Raw genomic sequence first — 18319 nt, forward strand, 5'->3', positions numbered from 1 at the left:
AGTGAGTGAGTATGTGAATATCATGCGAGGAGTCAGGCAAGGTTTTGTCTTTTCACCAGACTTATTCAACCTGTATAGTGAAAATATCTTGAGAAGTATCAAAGGCATCAAAGGATTCACAATTGGAGGCCATAATATAAATAACATCAGATATGCTGATGACATCGTACTAATAGCTGAATCAGAAACAAAACTTCAAGAACTACTCACTATAGTGGCAGCAGAAAGTAATCGCAGAGGCCTCTCAATCAACACCAAGAAGACAGAAAACATGGTCATCTCCAGAAAGACAAACTTCTCACAATGTGTGATCAAGATCAGAAATACAAACATCAAACAAGTCAACAAATTCAGATATCTTGGCAGCCTAATAACAAGTGATGGCAGGTGCGACACAGATATCAAATACAGAATAGCAATGGCGAAAGAAGCTTTCCAAAAAATGAAGACCATATTAACAGACAGAAAGATGAGCATGTACACTAAAAACAGAATACTGCAGTGCTATATTTATTCTATCCTGATATATATGTACTTTGATAAATGTAAAAAATGAAGACTATAATTACTTTTCATTGATATTCACATTATGGATTGTCCAGCATTATTTTAAGGAAGAAGGTTGGTGACTGATCTTCATGTAATAGATTTCAATATTATTTTAAATAGTACAAAACATGATATGGGATTGTTCTATTTGAATTTTATTTCAGATATGATAACAAATGTTCCATCTTACTTACTGTGTTAAAAATGATACAAATGCGAAATTCCATATCTCACCAGGCCTTGTCTGGTCACTTGGAACTCAAGGATTGTTTTACTGTGGCCTAGTTAATTAGGACACAACTGACTAAAGGGGCAAAAATCTAAAATTAAGATAATTACATCGATCTAAGCAATAAATTCAATTGACATTTATTCATTTGAACTATCTTTTATTTCTCAGTTCTGCCTTGGAAATTAAAAGAAGCAGAATCTTGTATCAATTGGGCCCGTCAAGCAGTTTATTATTATTTCTTGTATGTTCTGATTTATCACATTATCAAGTTGTAAATTTTTTTTCAACATCATAATTTTGTTTTACTTCAAAGCCACTTTTGCTGCATTTCTAGTACATTGCCTTTGTTCACTCCTCATTGTGTTCATTAAGATAACCTTTTGGCTATCTTCATTTTCTCCATCATCCTATTCTGGAGCTTTGCATGTGATGTACTTCACCACAGTTTATACTGTGCAACAATGATAACCCAATCTGAACTTCAAACGTAGTTCTCAATATATCATCCAATAATTTGTTTGGCGCTCTTGGTAGTTATGTTTTTAAGACTGGCTCTATAAAGATGCATTGGATATTAAGATTAATGAAGTATAGATAATGTCAAAATGGTACATTAGAAATAAAATTCCATTTTGGGTCCATGCATGATACTCAAAAATAATAAGATTGTCATAATATTACACAATAGATTGTAGAACCTATGTATGAGATTAAGTATGGAACTGGAACTGTCACTTCCATTTTCTTGTGGAATAAGACATGGATAGGTCAACACTTCTGGAAATCACTATTCTATAAATAATGGCACAAATATTAGAAATGTACACTATATTCACCACAACTCATTTGTTGCAGTCAGATTTGAGCCGAATGAAAATATTTAACTTTACATAAGGATTCAAGAAAGTAGAAATCAAACTCTTTACAGGTCCACCTTAGGTTATGAACATTTGGCTTATGGGCAGTCTGTACATATGAACAAGTGTTTAGGAGACTGGTGGGATGGATGGTGGTGGATTTGCCAGCTGCTGCAGACGTCTTCTGCATTCAGGGATTGGGGTCTTTCCATATGCCTTCTTTGTTCTGAGCTGCAAAAATCAGGAGCTGGATGGAACTGAGCAGAACTGGGACTGCTGTTCAGACTCTCTCACTCACTCAGCAGCTGCTGTTCTTGCTACTCCATCACACCTGTTTCTGTAATCCTCTCCCACACACTGCTGTTGTTCATTTGTAACTTACAAACGTTTTGAAAGTTCTCAGGAATGAAAAAAAAAACTGTCATAACCTGGGGACACATATCAGAATGGTCATATTTAAAAAAAAAAATTTCCACAGATTTCAGCAGTTGGTGCATTTAAATCTAACTTGTAGAAAACTGTACTCAAAGAAATTCTCATCTCTGTGGAGATGATGTGTTTAAGTAAACTAAATAAAGACAAGTTAATCACAAATATCAGAAACTTTATCTTGCATAGTTTTGCTATAAAAGATCTTGTATTATTTTGTCATACAGTTTAAGGTTATTTCCTTTCAAAGCAGGCGAAAGAAAAAGATGTGTAAATAAGTTTTGAAGTTACAAACATAAGCAGTCAATGCACTTAAGTTTATTATTAGCTATTGAACTTGTATATAAAAGACATTAATTGATAAATTAAAGCTAACAGATTGTCAGAAATAAACAATTTTTCTTCAATAGGAATGCAGCAGGTTTGGAAATAAGTAATACCTAAAAATTAAACAAAATCAAATCAGGACCTCCACATATAGGCAAGGTGCAATATTAATGCAAGACAGTCATAATTCAAAATAAAGAATCTAAGCAAAATCTATTTTCCAGTATTTTCTTGTGCTCTTCTACATCAGATTGATCTATGATGCGCTAGATACTGCTAGCTTTTTTAAATGGTCCATAAAGACCTGAAGACTAACGTCATCAGTCAGGATTGGTGCACCAGATTCCTGAAGAATACAAAAAATATATAGAATTATAATGTGTCTATTAGTATCATGTACCTCAACAATATAGAATTGCTAAATATATTAGTTTTCCTCTTCATCCAAAACTGCTTGATATTGACACATTTATTTTTGCATTTGTTTAAAATACCTGGTTCAGTTTCTTCTTACTACTGATTTTTCTCAGGGTTAGAGTTATACAGCATGAAAACAGGCCCTTCTGCCCAACTCATCCATGTCGACCATGCAAATCTAGTCTCTTGCTTGCATTTAGCTCATATGCCTCTGAACCTTACCTTTCTATGTACAGGTCCAAATGCCTTTTAAACACTGTAATTTTATCAGCTTCTGACATGCCCTCTGCTAGCTTGTCACATCATATGTCAGTGAAAACAAACCTGTTTCTGACCTGATTCCATCCTTTGTGTGGAAAAACTTGTCCCTCAGATCCCCTTTAACATCTTTCTCCCCTCAAACCTAAAGCCTTATTGTTTTAGATTTCTCATCCCTGGCAAAAGACTGCGATCACCCGCCAGTCATGATCTATAAACCTCTATAAGGTCACCCCTCAGCATCCTCATTCCAGAGAATATAGTTTCTCCTCATAGTCCCATCCTGGCAGCAACCTTCTGCACCATCTCTAGCTTAATCACATCTTTCCTATTATACAGCGATCAAAACAGCAAACAATATTGTAGGTGCTATCTCAGCAACATCCTTTTTTAAACAGTTAAACCAAAATACAAAATATCAGGTGTTCATATTTTTGACGGATGCCACCTTAATATTTTTAACATCTTTAATCATTTATTATCTACAACTACAGGCAACACCATTTTGCTTTCACTCTTTGAAAACTTGTTAAATGCTGCAATTTATTTTGGAAAGTTTTAGCAAACAGCTAAGACATTTTAGAGACTTCAGATATTTGGAACAGTGGAATTAAAAATTAGATTTTACATTCTTTGACAGTTTTTGTTTAGAAACTGACTCATGTTGAAATACATTTTCACAAGTTTCCAGCATCGCAACTATTTCATATGGTTATTTTTCATGTATAAATCTTGAACAGCAGACTGGCAAAATATTAACCCAGAATACAAATGGTCCTTCCTTGTCAGCAACCATGTGCAATATTCAGTGCAACTTAGTGGACACTGAGAAATAATTGAGAATCATTTTTTTTCTTCTCAATCATTATAGCCAATTACAAAATACTTTCTGAAACCAGACCAAGATCATAACCTGTACCCTTCAATGCAACTTATTGCCAAAGTGGCTGTAAGTAGTTAATGATGGTGATATAGAATAGTTTGTGAGAAAACATGATTAAAAACTTTTGGGTTTATTGGGTACACATTCACGCATTTAATAAAACTTTTCTACAGGATACTAACCTGTCCCCAAGCATACAAATTATTATGAGTCTGTGATGGGTTCACTTTTGAGAGAAGGAATCGAGCCTTAAAAGGAAGAGAAGGTCAATTAGCATCAGCTTCAAAAAACCTCATTTGTCTTTTCCCTTCTTTATGCTGCAAAACCTCACCAAGCCGAAGAAAATATAAAAATCTTAAAAGCTTTGCTGTGAAAGCTTCTGGTTAATTGAAGTGTTTCTGCAAACATACAGCAATAATAATAACAAAGAAAGACAGTAAATGACACCTAGTACAGACATGATGTTTTATAAATTTGCATATGACCTCAATACTTTGTCCACTAGAAGAAAATTTAAAGCAATTGAAATTTTTAACAAAGATTTATTTCAGCATTTCTACAAAGATGGGTGCTTCAGAAGCTGAATATTAAAAAGAACTTAGGTACCTGACTCCCTCCGTGTTCTGTGTCAACATAACGTGGCATTGGAAACCGGGTCTGAAGGATTTCCTGTGCATCATCCAGTGGAGCTTGCAGGAGCTGTTTGAAGTTTTCATATTCTTGCATGTCCTGGTAACCAGCCTTCCTCCACTGTGATATAGTCTTAGAAAAGAAGCAAAAGCTGAATGAAATATTCACTGTACATTTCCTTTCACTTGGTACTATATCCCCCAACCATTATTTCCAAAATGAAAAATATTATTTGCAAGTGCAACATATGAAAACAGTTCACTGTTAATTGGTTCAATATTTAAATGAAGAGCATAAGTTGTAGATTCAGTAATGAAACATTTTGCTGAAGCATTTAGTAGTTTACAATTTGTAACTGCATAGTTTAAATCAAGTGGTGTATATTCAAGGGAACTGTGTAAATTTATAACCCAAATATAATGTAAATCACCTGTACAACCACTTATCAATCTCTATTAGTCTAGGTACTTCAAAAATTTTTTTTTAGATGTCTGTGAATGATTACTAACAGCTGCTATTTTGCCAGGGTGAAGAGACAGGCATTTCGGCCTGAAGGTGTAAATCTTCTTCTACATATCTGACCATCTGGTATAGAGGGGCCACTGCACAGGATTAGAAAAAGCCGCAGAAATTTGCAAACTCAGCCAGCTCTATCATGGGCACTAGCCTCCCCAGCATCGAGGACACCTTCAAATGGCAATGCATCAAAAAGGTGGCATCCATCATTAAGGACCCTTACCACCCAGGACATGCCCCCTTCTCACTGCTTCCATTGAGGAGGAGGTACAGAAACCTGAGGACACCAACTCAGCTTCTTAGGAAGTTTCTTCCCCTCTGCCATCAGATTTCTGAATGGACAATGAATTTCTGTACACTACTTTACTATGTTTTTCTTTTTTGTTCTCTTTTTGCACTGCTTATTTAATGACTACTTATTTTGGGACTCAGTTTTGGTTTGGAATGTTGCTGTCTGCTTCAACTGTTTTTTTCCCTTTCTCTTGTACATTGAGTGTTGCTCTTTTATTTTCATTTTTATTCTTTTACTTTAAATTAGATTCTTTCAGGTTTCTTGCTTTGTGGCTACTGTGTGCAAGCAAGTCTCAAGGTTGTATAACATGTACTTGAATCTCACTTAATTTTAATATATATTTCTTATTGTAATTTATAGATTTTTAAAATTATGTATTATAATATAATGCTGCTACAAAACAACAAATGTCATGACATAGTATGCCAGTGATTTTAAACTAGCCTCTGATCTGACAATAATATTCTCTCAATTTTTTTCCGATGTTGTCTCAAGTGAATTAAGAAACCAAAAGAACATAAGAGAGTTGAACTTTCAAATCATGTTGCTGCATAAAATAGACTATTAATTAAATACAATCTCCAAGGAATAGTTTCTCTTTGCAATTCATATAAACTAATGATGACTGACGCTCCCAGATTGTTCAGCTAAATTCATACATACATGATTTCCTTGGTTGTGCACATTTTTGTACATTTGTGCTCATTTGGTTGTACATACATATTTTCTTCATCTTAAGTCTTTGCAGAGAACAATTCCCTACATTACAAAAATTGTTCTCTACAAATGTAAATCAAACAGTTATGATGAGCTTTAATTCTATTTTTAACTTACAACATGGAAAGGCATTTCATCATATCCTACTTTGCAAAAAGAACCCTCTCTGAATCTCTATTAGAACACTTGGCCTAGTCCAGAATTTGTTTTTGCATCTATACATTTGTTCCTGAATCCCTATTAAAGGGGCAGGATTTGTGATTACTGTGTGAAAACACCACTGAACAAAAGAGTTAAATGTATTTAATGCACTGAGTTCTTTAAATAATTTTATGCTTCTGCATTTCTGTCAATATAAGGGCATTCCATGTGAATCATTTTAATTACATATTCATCCACAACCATTAATAATAAGCATAAACAACAACATTAAAAAAAATAGCTTCACTAAACACTGACCTCCCCATGGTAGATAACAATCTGGAAGAAAGTGTCCATGAGGAGGATTCGGTCTGGTAAGATACTGCCACTGTCTAATAGGACTGGCTGTGGAAAAGGATGAGTGAATGATTACCATCTTTACTTAAGAGAATCAACACCAATGTTACATAAATATTGATACTACTTTTGCAAACTAATGCACATATGCTTCCAAGCATGTTCCAGCAGCAGGAAGGTAGGAAATAGATCTGCATGGTAGTAAATGCTTGAAAAACTTTCGTGAAACGCAACTAAGGCCGGGCCAATTGTTAAATTTAAATCTGAGGTTAACATATTTTTGTTAACCAGAAGATGTTAAGGGATCTAGATAATTCTCGATGAATTGTGGCACAGTCTCGATGGAGAAATAACTGACTCCCTTCCCACAGTCTGATCACAACTGAGTCAAGCGCAGTCATCAATGCTTGTGCAGTTCCAGTACGAGTTGCCGGAGACCAGTCAGGATACAGAACACCTGCAACTTCTCATTTACCAATTCAGAAGCTGAGATAAATTATACATTGCACTGAGATTAAAAGAAACTACTAACAAAGGATTTTTGAAATGATGTCGCATAAAATTAAAACCTTGATATATCAGCCATATGATAACCCATTTATGAAATAAACTTGGTAATATGCAACAAATCTCACCTCAGGGGGCCCATAGAAAGAATAAGAATAGAGAACAGGCTGAATCATGATCAGTGACTGAGTCAGGTCTTGTCTCATGAAATGATGGCGGTAGTATGATGATTCATCAGGACTATTGTTGAAAACTTGAAGGAATGGGGATCTTCTCAGGTGGAACATGAACTAGGATGACAACATAAAATTAGACTTCCATAAAACTACAGGTCTAAATACTACCTAGTCACATTAAATTAGAAACAGAGGAAGATGCCCATGCCAGTTGGTGGGTGAACAACCACAACATGACATCTGAGCAAGTTATTGTGTGAAGGTTATCTCCTTCAGCCACCTTTCACCTGACATAAACTTACAATTCTTTTATGAGGTTTCTTTCTTTAAGTAAAAATATATTTCTATGTAAAACATTTTATAAAAACATCCCACATTGTATTTTTCAATTACGGATTTTTCAGTTCTTTTATGGGGTCAGCTTGGTCACTTCCTTAGCAAATTGTTCACACATTGCACACTTCTGAATTAAGGTCGAATTTAGCAATTCTCTGAGGGCCAAAGATCTAAGTTCCCAAGTTTGAAGTAAGTTTATTATCAAAATACATATATGTCACTATATACAACCCTGAGATTCATTTTCTTGCAGGCATACTCAATAAGTCTGTAAAAGAATAATAATTAATTGAATCAATGAAAATCTCCACCAACTGGGCATTCAACCAGCGAGCAATAGACAACAAACTGCAACTAAAAAGGGAAATAATAATAAATATATAAGTACAAAAAATCAAGAACATGAGATGAAGAATCTTTTAAAGTGAGTTCATTGGTTGTGGAAACATTTCAGTGATAGGGCAGGTGAAATTATTCCCTTTGGTTCAAGAGCATGATGGTTGAGGGTGATAACTGCTCCTGAACCTGGTGGTGTTAAGTCCTGAGGCTCCTGTACCTTCTTCCTGATGGCAGCAGTGAGAAGGGAGCTTGACCTGGGTGGTGGGGGGGAGGCAGAGATCCCTGATAATAGATACTGCTTTCTTGTGACAATGCTCCATGCAGATGTGCTTCATGGAGGGGAGGGCTTTACCCATGATGGACTGGGCTGTATCTGCTACTTTTTGTAGGATTTTCCATTCAAGGGCATTGGTTCTTTCCATACCAGGCCATGATGCAGCCAGTCAATATACTCTCCATCACACATCTACAGAAGTTCATCAAAGTTACAGAAGTCATGCTGAATCTTAACAAACTCCTAAGGAAGTAAAGGTGCTATTGTGCTTTTTTCGTAATTGTGCATACGTGCTGGGCCCACGACAGGTCCTCTTAAAGTATAACACTGAGAACTTAAAGTTGGTGACCCTCAGCCTCTGATCCTCTGATAAGGAGTGGCTTACTGGTTTCTGGTTTATTGGTTTCCTTTTCCTGAAGTCAATAATCAGCTCCTTGATCTTTCGACCAATTCTTCAGCAACTCTATTAACATGATTTTTTAACATAGACTACTGGTGAGCTGTTCCCTCCATTCAATAATTATTCAATAATCAGCCATCTAATATGAAAATATCGAGCTATTATCATCACTTCTCAAGGTGCTAGGTCACTACCATTTGGATCCTTCTTAAATAATTACACTTCACCTATGAGCTTGGATATGTTTGGTAGGTGTTCATCCATTCTGCAAGGGATTGAAGTCAGAACAAAGACTATTCTTTTATCCACACATTTTTCATTTCAACAACTTGCTGACTTGTCCCTGCCTTTTGATCAAGCAGAGTATCTCATACAGCTATACCCATCTAACTCTGCAGAATCTGGGATTTAATCAAAGAATCAAGCAATAAGTTTCTGTTTGAAAATATTTTTACATTTTCTTGCCAGAACACATTTACATTTTAGGATCCTAATTTTTAAACATTTTCCAAGAATTTCAACTTACTATCTCACTTACCTGTGGATAGAGGGAAAATGTTTCAGAGAGCCTGAAAGAGTTAGGATCATCTTTGTGGAACTGGCCAAACTTCTGACACTGATGGAAGAAGGCGGAGAGAGTAATTAGTAGTTTTGTATTTGACACAATCTACCTTTCCAGCTGGTCACAAGATCTTAGTGGTCTTACCAGTCGGATCAATTGTCTGTCCAACCAACGAAGTACATCCGGTCCCTCCTCGGACTCAGCCCTGAAAACTCCCAGTCTTGCCATCAGCACAGCTGATGCTTCCTGGTCAAATGCTGCTTCAATGTGCTGGAGTTGACTCTGTGCATCTGCCCAGCTAAGAATCCAAACAAGTATTATCACTAAACAGCACAAGTAATGCATAACTGGCATACCAACACCACCCCACCTGGTGTGTTCCCTATAATTTTGATTCAGTTATAAAATATGCTACAACGTTGTTGAAAAAAAATCAGCAATGATGGAATGGTGGAGCAGACTCAATTGACAGAATTACCTAATTATTCTCCCATATCTCATTGTCTTAACTATTATTGCAGCGCATGTCGGAACATAAAGGAGGATATGTTATAAATGACTATTCTTCCCTCTAAACCCAGATTCAGCTCTGTTGCACAGGCATTCTAACACATCCAGGAAGTCTTATGACATAGATTAGTTGATCATAATAGAACATTTTTGTGGAACATGCTTGAGGATTAATGTACCTTTGATCAACATTGGGTAAAATAACAGAAGTAACAGAATCAACAGGCAGTATAGCAAAAATAAAACTGACAAGCAAATGAGTAATGAAGTCATGCTGTCGATCAGATGTAGAAATTCCTTTTCTGTCAAAGCCATCTGAATATTTTGAGGTGATTAAGCTTCATGAAAAGACCGACAAATTAACAAGCTCTTTGCAAATAGAGCAGAGTTAGTAGCAAACACAAAAGGAACACAGTGCCTTGCAAAAGTAGTCAGCACCCACAAGTACTTTCACGTTTAATTTGTCCCATTTCCTAAGTTTAAAATATATTGAAGTAAGATGTTTTCAGCTAATCTATGAAGCATGTCAAATCAAAAGAAAAATTCCAAAACTCGTCAACAACTTACTAAAATTTAAAACCAAAATTGTGAGGCTGAAGAAGTATTCACCCCCTTTGTAATTTTCACAGGTGCGATACGGTATATTACCTTACCAACTCACCCTATTTGTTGATGTAGGAAATTGGAGAACTATCTGAATAAATACACCCTTTCTCTGTAAGGCCCAACAGTATGGCAAATTTTCAACAGACCAAACCAAAATGAAGACAAAAGAACATTCAAGGCAAGTCAGGGAAATGCAATATAGATGCACAAATCTGGGGAAAGGTGCAAGAATATTACTGAACATACTTTGGAGCTCAGTGCAGTCTATCATGAAAAAGTGAAACAAAAGACCACAGCCACACAGCCTAGGTCAGGCCGGCCCTCTAAACTTAGTCGCTGGAGAAGAATGGCACTTATACTGTGACACCAACAGTCACTGAGTGAGCTGCAAAAGCCAGTGGCTACAACTGGAGATTAAGTTCATGGCTTCACAATCTCTAAGGCCTTGCACTAAAAGGATATTTATGGAAGAGTGGCAAGGAAGAAGCCCTGACTTGAGAAAAAAGCATACCCTTGCCCTTCAAGAATTTGCAAAGCATCACTTAGAAGATACTGCAAAGAAGTGGAAAAAGGTCTTGCGGTCGGATGAGACGAAAGTGGAACTTCTTTGACCTCAATGCTATGCTGTAAATCACATATTGCGCATCATTCGGGTAACACTATCCCTACTGTAAAGTATGGTGGAGGTAGTATCATGCCATGGGGATGCCTTTTAGCAACAGGGACTGGAAATCTGGTCAAGATTGATGGGAAAATGAATGCTGTTAAATACAGAGATCCTGGATAAAAACCTGCTAGCTTCTGCCAGAAAGCTTAAACTGGGGAGGAGGTTTGTTTTCCAGCAGGGTGACACAAAACACACTGCCAAACTGTCCTTGAGTAGTGCAGATAGAATCCTGACCTTAACATGATCGAGCATCTCTTCTAGAATGTGTCCACTGCTGCTCCCCCAACTGACCAGGCAAGGAGGAAATGGAAAATCTTATTCATCGTGTTATGCAAAGCTAAAAGAGACTTATCCAAAAAGACTACTAGCTGTAATAGCTGCGAGATATGGTTCAGTTAAGTACTGAGTAAAGGGGGATGAATACTTTTGAACTGCTGACATTTTGAATTTTGAACTTTTAGTTTCTCATGCTTTACAATTTTCCGTGCTTTCTGGGCTCTACTGTGAAAAAAAAGGAGCATGTGATTCACAAATAAAAATTGGGGATGAATACTTTTACAAGGCATTGTATTATGTCATGAAATATTATTTTTGATCCCCCTGCAATTCACTATTTAACAAATGATTTGGACATGAGTTTTTCTAAATCAGTGGATTCCAGTTAATTGGGACATATCAGCACCAGTATATCTTGGGCCAATTAAGCGGCTGCCCCAATTAGCCAAAGTTTCATGGAAGTAGTTAAAAAAGTATTAAAAAAGGCAAACTACTGTTTAACTGAGTAACAAATTATGTATTTAAATGAAAAACAGAACAAATTAATACACTCTCAATACTACTACAGTAGAATAAAACTGTGTATTAGTTCCTAATATTTATTGATGTTATGTATGCTGCATGCTCGATTGGCTGTAAATAAACAAAATCGGTCAAACTCAGTGTAGATAATGGACTGCCTTCACACAATGATTTTGATGATTGCATCCTCCACATCTTAATTTTCAATGTAATATTTAAGTTGATTGTCGATACCTTTAAATTTTTCATATTTCCTAACTTGTTAAAGTAGTGAGATCATTTCATTTTCACTCTCGGCCGTTCCAGTATTTCCAAGCCTGACTGCTTGAGAATGCAGTGAGCAAAATAGTTTTGAATTGTCTTGCTGCCTGTTTCTCACCAAGTATCAGTGACAAAAATCACTGCTTTTTGAACACAAACACAACAGCAACTGACACTATTTAAAAACCATTTGCTGTAAGCATGGTGTAGTGTCTAACAGCCACACAAATGCACATGACTGACAACAGTCTCCTGTCCCAATTAAGCAAAATAAGTGTTCCAAATAAACAAAAGGAGTCCCAGCTATTTGCTCAATTAGCTTTTGTTCTTTAAGAGCTGTCCCAAATAAGAGGCTGCCCTGATTAACCGATGGATCAATTAACTAGAATAAACTATATTACATTAGACCCTGTGGTACTATTTTGCAGGACAGTTAAGCGTAAAATTGGTTTGGAAGTGGGGATTCAGGTGAATCCGGATCATAAGTACGAGAGGTGATTGATAAGTTCATGGCCTAAGGTAGAAGGAGACGAGTTATTAACTTCAAACTTTCTGCATAATCACTCAAACGTTGAACTGCACGTGCATGTAACGACAGCTGTATAACTCATCTCCTTTTACCTTAGGTCACAAACTTATCAATCATCCCCGCCGTGGACCACTCTCTGGAGGTCCAAGACGCCGATTTCTACAAAGAAGGGATCTGTATCCTCCACGACCGCTGGACTAAGTGTGTAAATGTAGGAGGGGACTATGTTGAAAAGTAAATGTGCTAGGTTTTCTAAAATTGACTCTTCTACCTTAGGCCATGAACCTATCAATCAGCCCTTGTAATTTTCTCTTAGAACTAAGTAGAACTGTTAAAAGTTTGGTGGAAAAAAATCTTCCAATCAAGCAAACCCATTTTAAACAGAAAACAAATTGGAACATGCAACAAAATATGTAACAAACACATACATACATAAATGCACATACAGGACATACACACACAAGGAAAGTATGCAAAGCTTGAGCAGAAAACCTCTTTGTCTTGGGAATTATGCCTCTTTTACCTTCTAAAAAAATTCCTGGACCCAATTCCACTTTCCTCTTCCGAAGTGCCTAATCTAGTAAACCTAATAATCTGTGTTTTGGAGATTTCTTTTGTTTCATAAAAGATCATTTCTACTATTTAACCGCTGCCTGTTCCCATGTTGCTTATGTGCTCTTCTTGCTCCCCACCTTCTCTGTGTTCCTTGTCTAAAAGTACACACTAAGTGTACTGATCCAGTGCTTTATACACATGCTGTTTCTCCAGCGGTCTCTCTCTCATTTCAGATCTCCACTATTGGCAGCATTCTGCTTTTTGCTAACATTTCAAAGGCTGGAATAAATGCTCTAAGGTTGACATTTTAACCAACTTTGAGGTTATGCATGAACAGAAACTTCTAAGATATCAAGAGGGAAAAAACATCAAGATAGGATAAGAAAAAATATACACGTCCAGGAGAAACATTTTCGGTACATTTTAAATTTAGACAATGGTAATTTTCTGGCTTGGTCTCAGATTTATAGGTGAAAACACAAGATGCTGTATATGCTGGAATCTAAAGCAAAAAAAAACTGCTGGAGGAACTCGGTGGGTTGAACAACAAGTTCTAATAACCCAAAATAAAAATCTTCCCTTTCTCTCATCAGATACTGTTTGACCTGCTGAGTTCCTAAGAGGTTTATTTTTTGTTTAAATGCATAAGATTTTATTTTAAGATTTTTTGTTTCAGTATATTTTTATGTTAATTTTAAGATGATGACTGAAAGCATTTACAAAAGAGACAGCTATGTCATTCTCTCCTTTGTTAGTTATTTCTTCACATAATTGGTACCTTTCTTGTATGTTAGTTTTTAAATTGGTAGTTTCCTTTCCGTACATACTAACATTCAAGGCACTATATTTGTCAATCAGTGGAAACATATAAATACTATGCATATGTGCAATCATGAAGATTGTTTGTGACACTATTAAGCATGATGTACATTTTCTCCATGCAGAGCAACAATGCATAGATCTGAAGCTTTATACATGTAAATTTGCTTATATCTAGTGAGACGTTACGTAAGAAATACTGATAATAATTCAGATAAATGGGCAATGAATTAGTATCTTTCTAACAGAGTATTCTGTGCATTCTAATGAGAACAGATGTGTATAGAGGAGAAGGTTCAGAATTAATGTCTCCGCAATAGAAGCAGGTAGTCTCTGTGATACTGAGGAAAGCCCATTAAAATATTGGACCAGATCAAAAGTAGGTAATCACAAGTTAAAACTCGCTATGTTCTGGAAGCAACCTGAAATATTGGCTAAAATGTGTTAAAGCCTCATCTCAATAACAGAGCAGCATGGTTAGCGTTTGGATTCAGGGCTATAAAGTTGAAAAATTTATTCCTTGAAATGTTAGGCTTACATTGAAGAAAACTCAGTTAAAGAAGGGTCCAGTATCATTTTTATTTTGTGGTGTTATTAGTGACTGTTAAGTTTCCTGGTTTGTTAACTTTGATCTTGCGGAATTAAAGAATTATCATTGAGAATAAGCAATATTTAATTACAGCACAATTGTACCGTGTACATGATGACTAAAAAGGGTGGAAAATATTGGAAGGCAGTCAGTAAACTTACTTTCTGGCTACTGTAGTAACTCGGATGCGTCTTTGACTGCTGGAATGCTGGTAATGGGTGACAAACTGAATAGCACCTCGTCCGCCCTGAGGGATTGGTGCATTATGCTACAAAGTAAACAAGTTGAACATTGAAAATCAAATTGATTAAACTTAAGACACAAATGATGAACCCATTAAAAAAAACAATCTACCTTTGAATGTTGAATAAAATACTGGCAACATTCTAGTTCTTCACAATTGCCTACTCTTTAGCACACAATTGTTGGTATATTAAAGGATATACTCAAGAGCTGTTAAATGTACATCAAGATAAATTAACCTGTGTCAATTTGAGAACGTTGGAGCCATCATTTTAAATTTAAAAATTCCATAATGATCGATAGAAACATGTAGCTATTGAACAATTTACACACACTTCCCAAGTTGGCAAATTTTTGACAAATTACAATCTGCATTCACCTTGCTAATCAGAAGAGCATTTAGACATGTCATCACAAAGTATCTATTTGCAGTATTTTCCTGTAGCATGAGTATTGCTGTTGCATTGGCAGGTTCAGCATAAAAACACCCTATTCCCATAAGCACATGCGATATAAATGCAAGTTATAAAAATAGGGGACAAGCTCTCCTCTACAATCACTCTGAGCACCGGTGCCCCACAAAGCTGCATACTCAGCCCACTGCTGTACTCACTGTACACCCATGATCGTGTAGCCAAGTTTCCATCAAACTCAATATATAAGTTTGCTGATAACACCACAATTGTAGGCCGTATCTCGGGTAATGATGAGTTTGAGTACAGAGAGGAAATTAAGAACCTGGTGGCATGGTGCGAAGACAATAACCTATCCCTCAACGTCAGCAAGACGAAGGAATTGGTTGTTGACTTCAGAAGGAGTAGCAGACCGAACGACCCCATCTACATCAGTGGTGCGCAGGTGGAACAGGTCAGAAGCTTTAAGTTCCTTGGGGTCAATATCACAAATGACCTGACTTGGTCCAACCCAGCAGAGTCCATTGTCAAGAAGGCCCACCAGCGCCTTTACTTCCTGAGAAAGCTAAAGAAATTTGGCCTGTCCCCTAAAACCTTCACTAATTCTTATAGATGCACTGTAGAAAGCATTCTTCTAGGGTGCACCACAACCTGGTATGGAAGTTGTCCTGTCCAAGACCAGAAGAAGCTGCAGAAGATCATGAACACAGCCCAGCACATCACACAAACCAATCTTCCGTCCTTGGACTCACTTTACACCGCACGCTGTCGGAGCAGTGCTGCCAGGATAATCGAGGACACGACCCACCCAACCAACACACTTTTCGTCCCTCTTCCCACCGGGAGAAGGCTCAGGAGCTTGAAGACTCATACAGCCAGATTTGGGAACAGCTTCTTTCCAAATGTGATAAGATTGCTGTACGGATCCTGACCCGGATCTGGGCCGTACCCTCCAAATATCTGGACCTGCCTCTCGGCTTTTTTGCACTACCTTACTTTCCCTTTTCTATTTTCTATTTATGATTTATAATTTAAATTTTTATTATATTTACTATTGATTTGTACTCCAGGGAGCACGAAGCACAGAATCAAATATCGCTGTGATGATTGTACGCTCTAGTATCAACTGTTTGGCGACAATAAAGTGAAGTAAAGTTTGACTTTGATGATAATAATTGAGGCATAAATATTGGCTAAGACATACAATTCTTAAAATGTTTAAGATATTGGAAATCAGAAATCAGAACAGAAAATGTTGGATATGCTCAACAAATTAGGCAGCATCCGTTGAGACAGGAACAAGGAATAATGGTCACGTGCAGTTACAGGCCAGTGCAAATATAGCTTTACATCAGTGCTGGTCAGTGAAAGAACCACGTCCTCAATCAGCTGAGTAAGACCACAACCCTTTGAGCAAGGCAAGTTATTTTAATTCTTTAATTATTTGATAGCATTTTAAAGTGCTTTCAATCAAGCATTATTAACTAATTTTCAAATATTTTAACCTATCTGAACAGCTTTTAAATATCTAAAAGAAACATTTAAAGACAGCTTCACAAGCCTTAAAAATTGTGAGCCACCATAGACTTCCATTTGTGGGTAGGGCCTTATGATACAACATTTAAGGCCTACTTGCTATATGGCCTCTACTCTGTTTTATTAGATTTCTCTCGACAATGGACATCAGCTCAGGTGGCTCTCCATATCTGGAACATCAGTCTAACAGGCACTCAACACACAGTGGATGACAATTTCATTATTATTTTAATAGTTTACATCCACACGAACAGTTTTAAGTATTCATCAGAGCCGCCAAATACATTTAAAAATACCTTTTAAGATAGACAACAGACAATAGGTGCATTTGGCCCTTCGAGCCAGCACCGCCATTCACTGTGATCATGGCTGATCATCCACAATCAATATCCAGTTCCTGCCTTATCCCCATTACCTTTGATTCCACTATCTTTAAGAGCTCTATCCATCTCTTTCTTGAAAGCATCCAGAGACTTGGCCTCCACTGCCTTCTGGGGCAGAGTATTCCACATATCCACCACTCTCTGGGTGAAAAAGTTTTTCCTCAACTCCGTTCTAAATGGCCTACCCCTTATTCTTAAACTGTGGCCTCTGGTTCTGGACTCACCCATCAGCGGGAACATGCTTCCTGCCTCCAGCGTGTCCATTCCCTTAATAATCTTATGTTTCAATAAGATCCCCTCTCATCCTTCTAAATTCCAGTGTATACATGCCTAGTCGCTCCAATCTTTCAACATATGACAGTCCTGCCATACCGGGAATTAACCTTGTGAACCTACGCTGCACTCCCTCAACAGCAAGAATGTCCTTCCTCAAATTTGGGGACCAAAACTGCACACAATACTCCAGGTGTGATCTCACCAGGGCCCTGTACAGCTGCAGAAGGACCTCTTTGCTCCTATACTCAATTCCCCTTGTTATGAAGGTCAGCATGCCATTAGCTTTCTTCACTGCCTGCTGTACCAGCATGCTTGCTTTCAGTGACTGATGTACAAGGACACCTAGATCTCGTTGTACTTCCCCTTTTCCCAACTTGACTCCATTTAGATAATAATCTGCCTTCCTGTTCTTACCACGAAAGTGGATAACCTCACATTTATCCACATTAAACTGCATCTGCCATGCATCCGCCCACTCACCCAGCCTGTCCAAGTCACCCTGCATCCTCATTTTTTTTTAATTTTATTTTTATTTGGATAAGGAATTCACAAATATCATGTACTTTTTTCACACATATAACCTTTTCCATTTTTTATATGTATAAAACTATAATTATTTATACATTCTTAAGTACACATTGCGATGATATAAAAGGAAATTAGATACTTAAATAGATAATTATGTACTGTGGTAATTCTAATCTATTAGGCTAAGTAATGGTATTAGTTGTTAAGAAAAATAGTAATAATAGTTTCCATATAACTCTTCTGGACCATTTCCACTGGTCCAAAATGTTGTATGTAAGCCTATGTAACAAACATTGTAGGTGTTTATATCCTAATTTGTTCATGCTTGCTCCTGCCCGCAGACATAATTATCCAATCCCTATGTACTTATTTACTTAATTTTTTCATTTTTTATCCCTTTCCCAAAT

The 18319-nt window shown here is 36.8% G+C and overlaps 1 protein-coding gene across 1 annotated transcript in view; it reads right to left on the reverse strand.

Annotated features, from left to right (window-relative positions):
• Window positions 1-587: 587 nt before the first annotated feature.
• The window catches only part of LOC140201348 (protein transport protein Sec23B), a 64785-nt gene continuing 47053 nt past the window's right edge, over window positions 588-18319 (reverse strand). The window contains exons 13-20 of the mRNA XM_072265301.1: window positions 14695-14801; window positions 9344-9497; window positions 9176-9253; window positions 7241-7402; window positions 6567-6653; window positions 4559-4714; window positions 4135-4200; window positions 588-2740 (exon numbers count right to left, since the gene is read on the reverse strand). Coding sequence (XP_072121402.1) covers window positions 2651-2740; window positions 4135-4200; window positions 4559-4714; window positions 6567-6653; window positions 7241-7402; window positions 9176-9253; window positions 9344-9497; window positions 14695-14801 — 900 coding nt within the window. The 3' untranslated portion in view covers window positions 588-2650. The remainder of the gene's footprint in view (window positions 2741-4134; window positions 4201-4558; window positions 4715-6566; window positions 6654-7240; window positions 7403-9175; window positions 9254-9343; window positions 9498-14694; window positions 14802-18319) is intronic.

Source organism: Mobula birostris, chromosome 8 (assembly GCF_030028105.1).
Source record: "Mobula birostris isolate sMobBir1 chromosome 8, sMobBir1.hap1, whole genome shotgun sequence".
NCBI lineage: Eukaryota > Metazoa > Chordata > Chondrichthyes > Myliobatiformes > Myliobatidae > Mobula > Mobula birostris.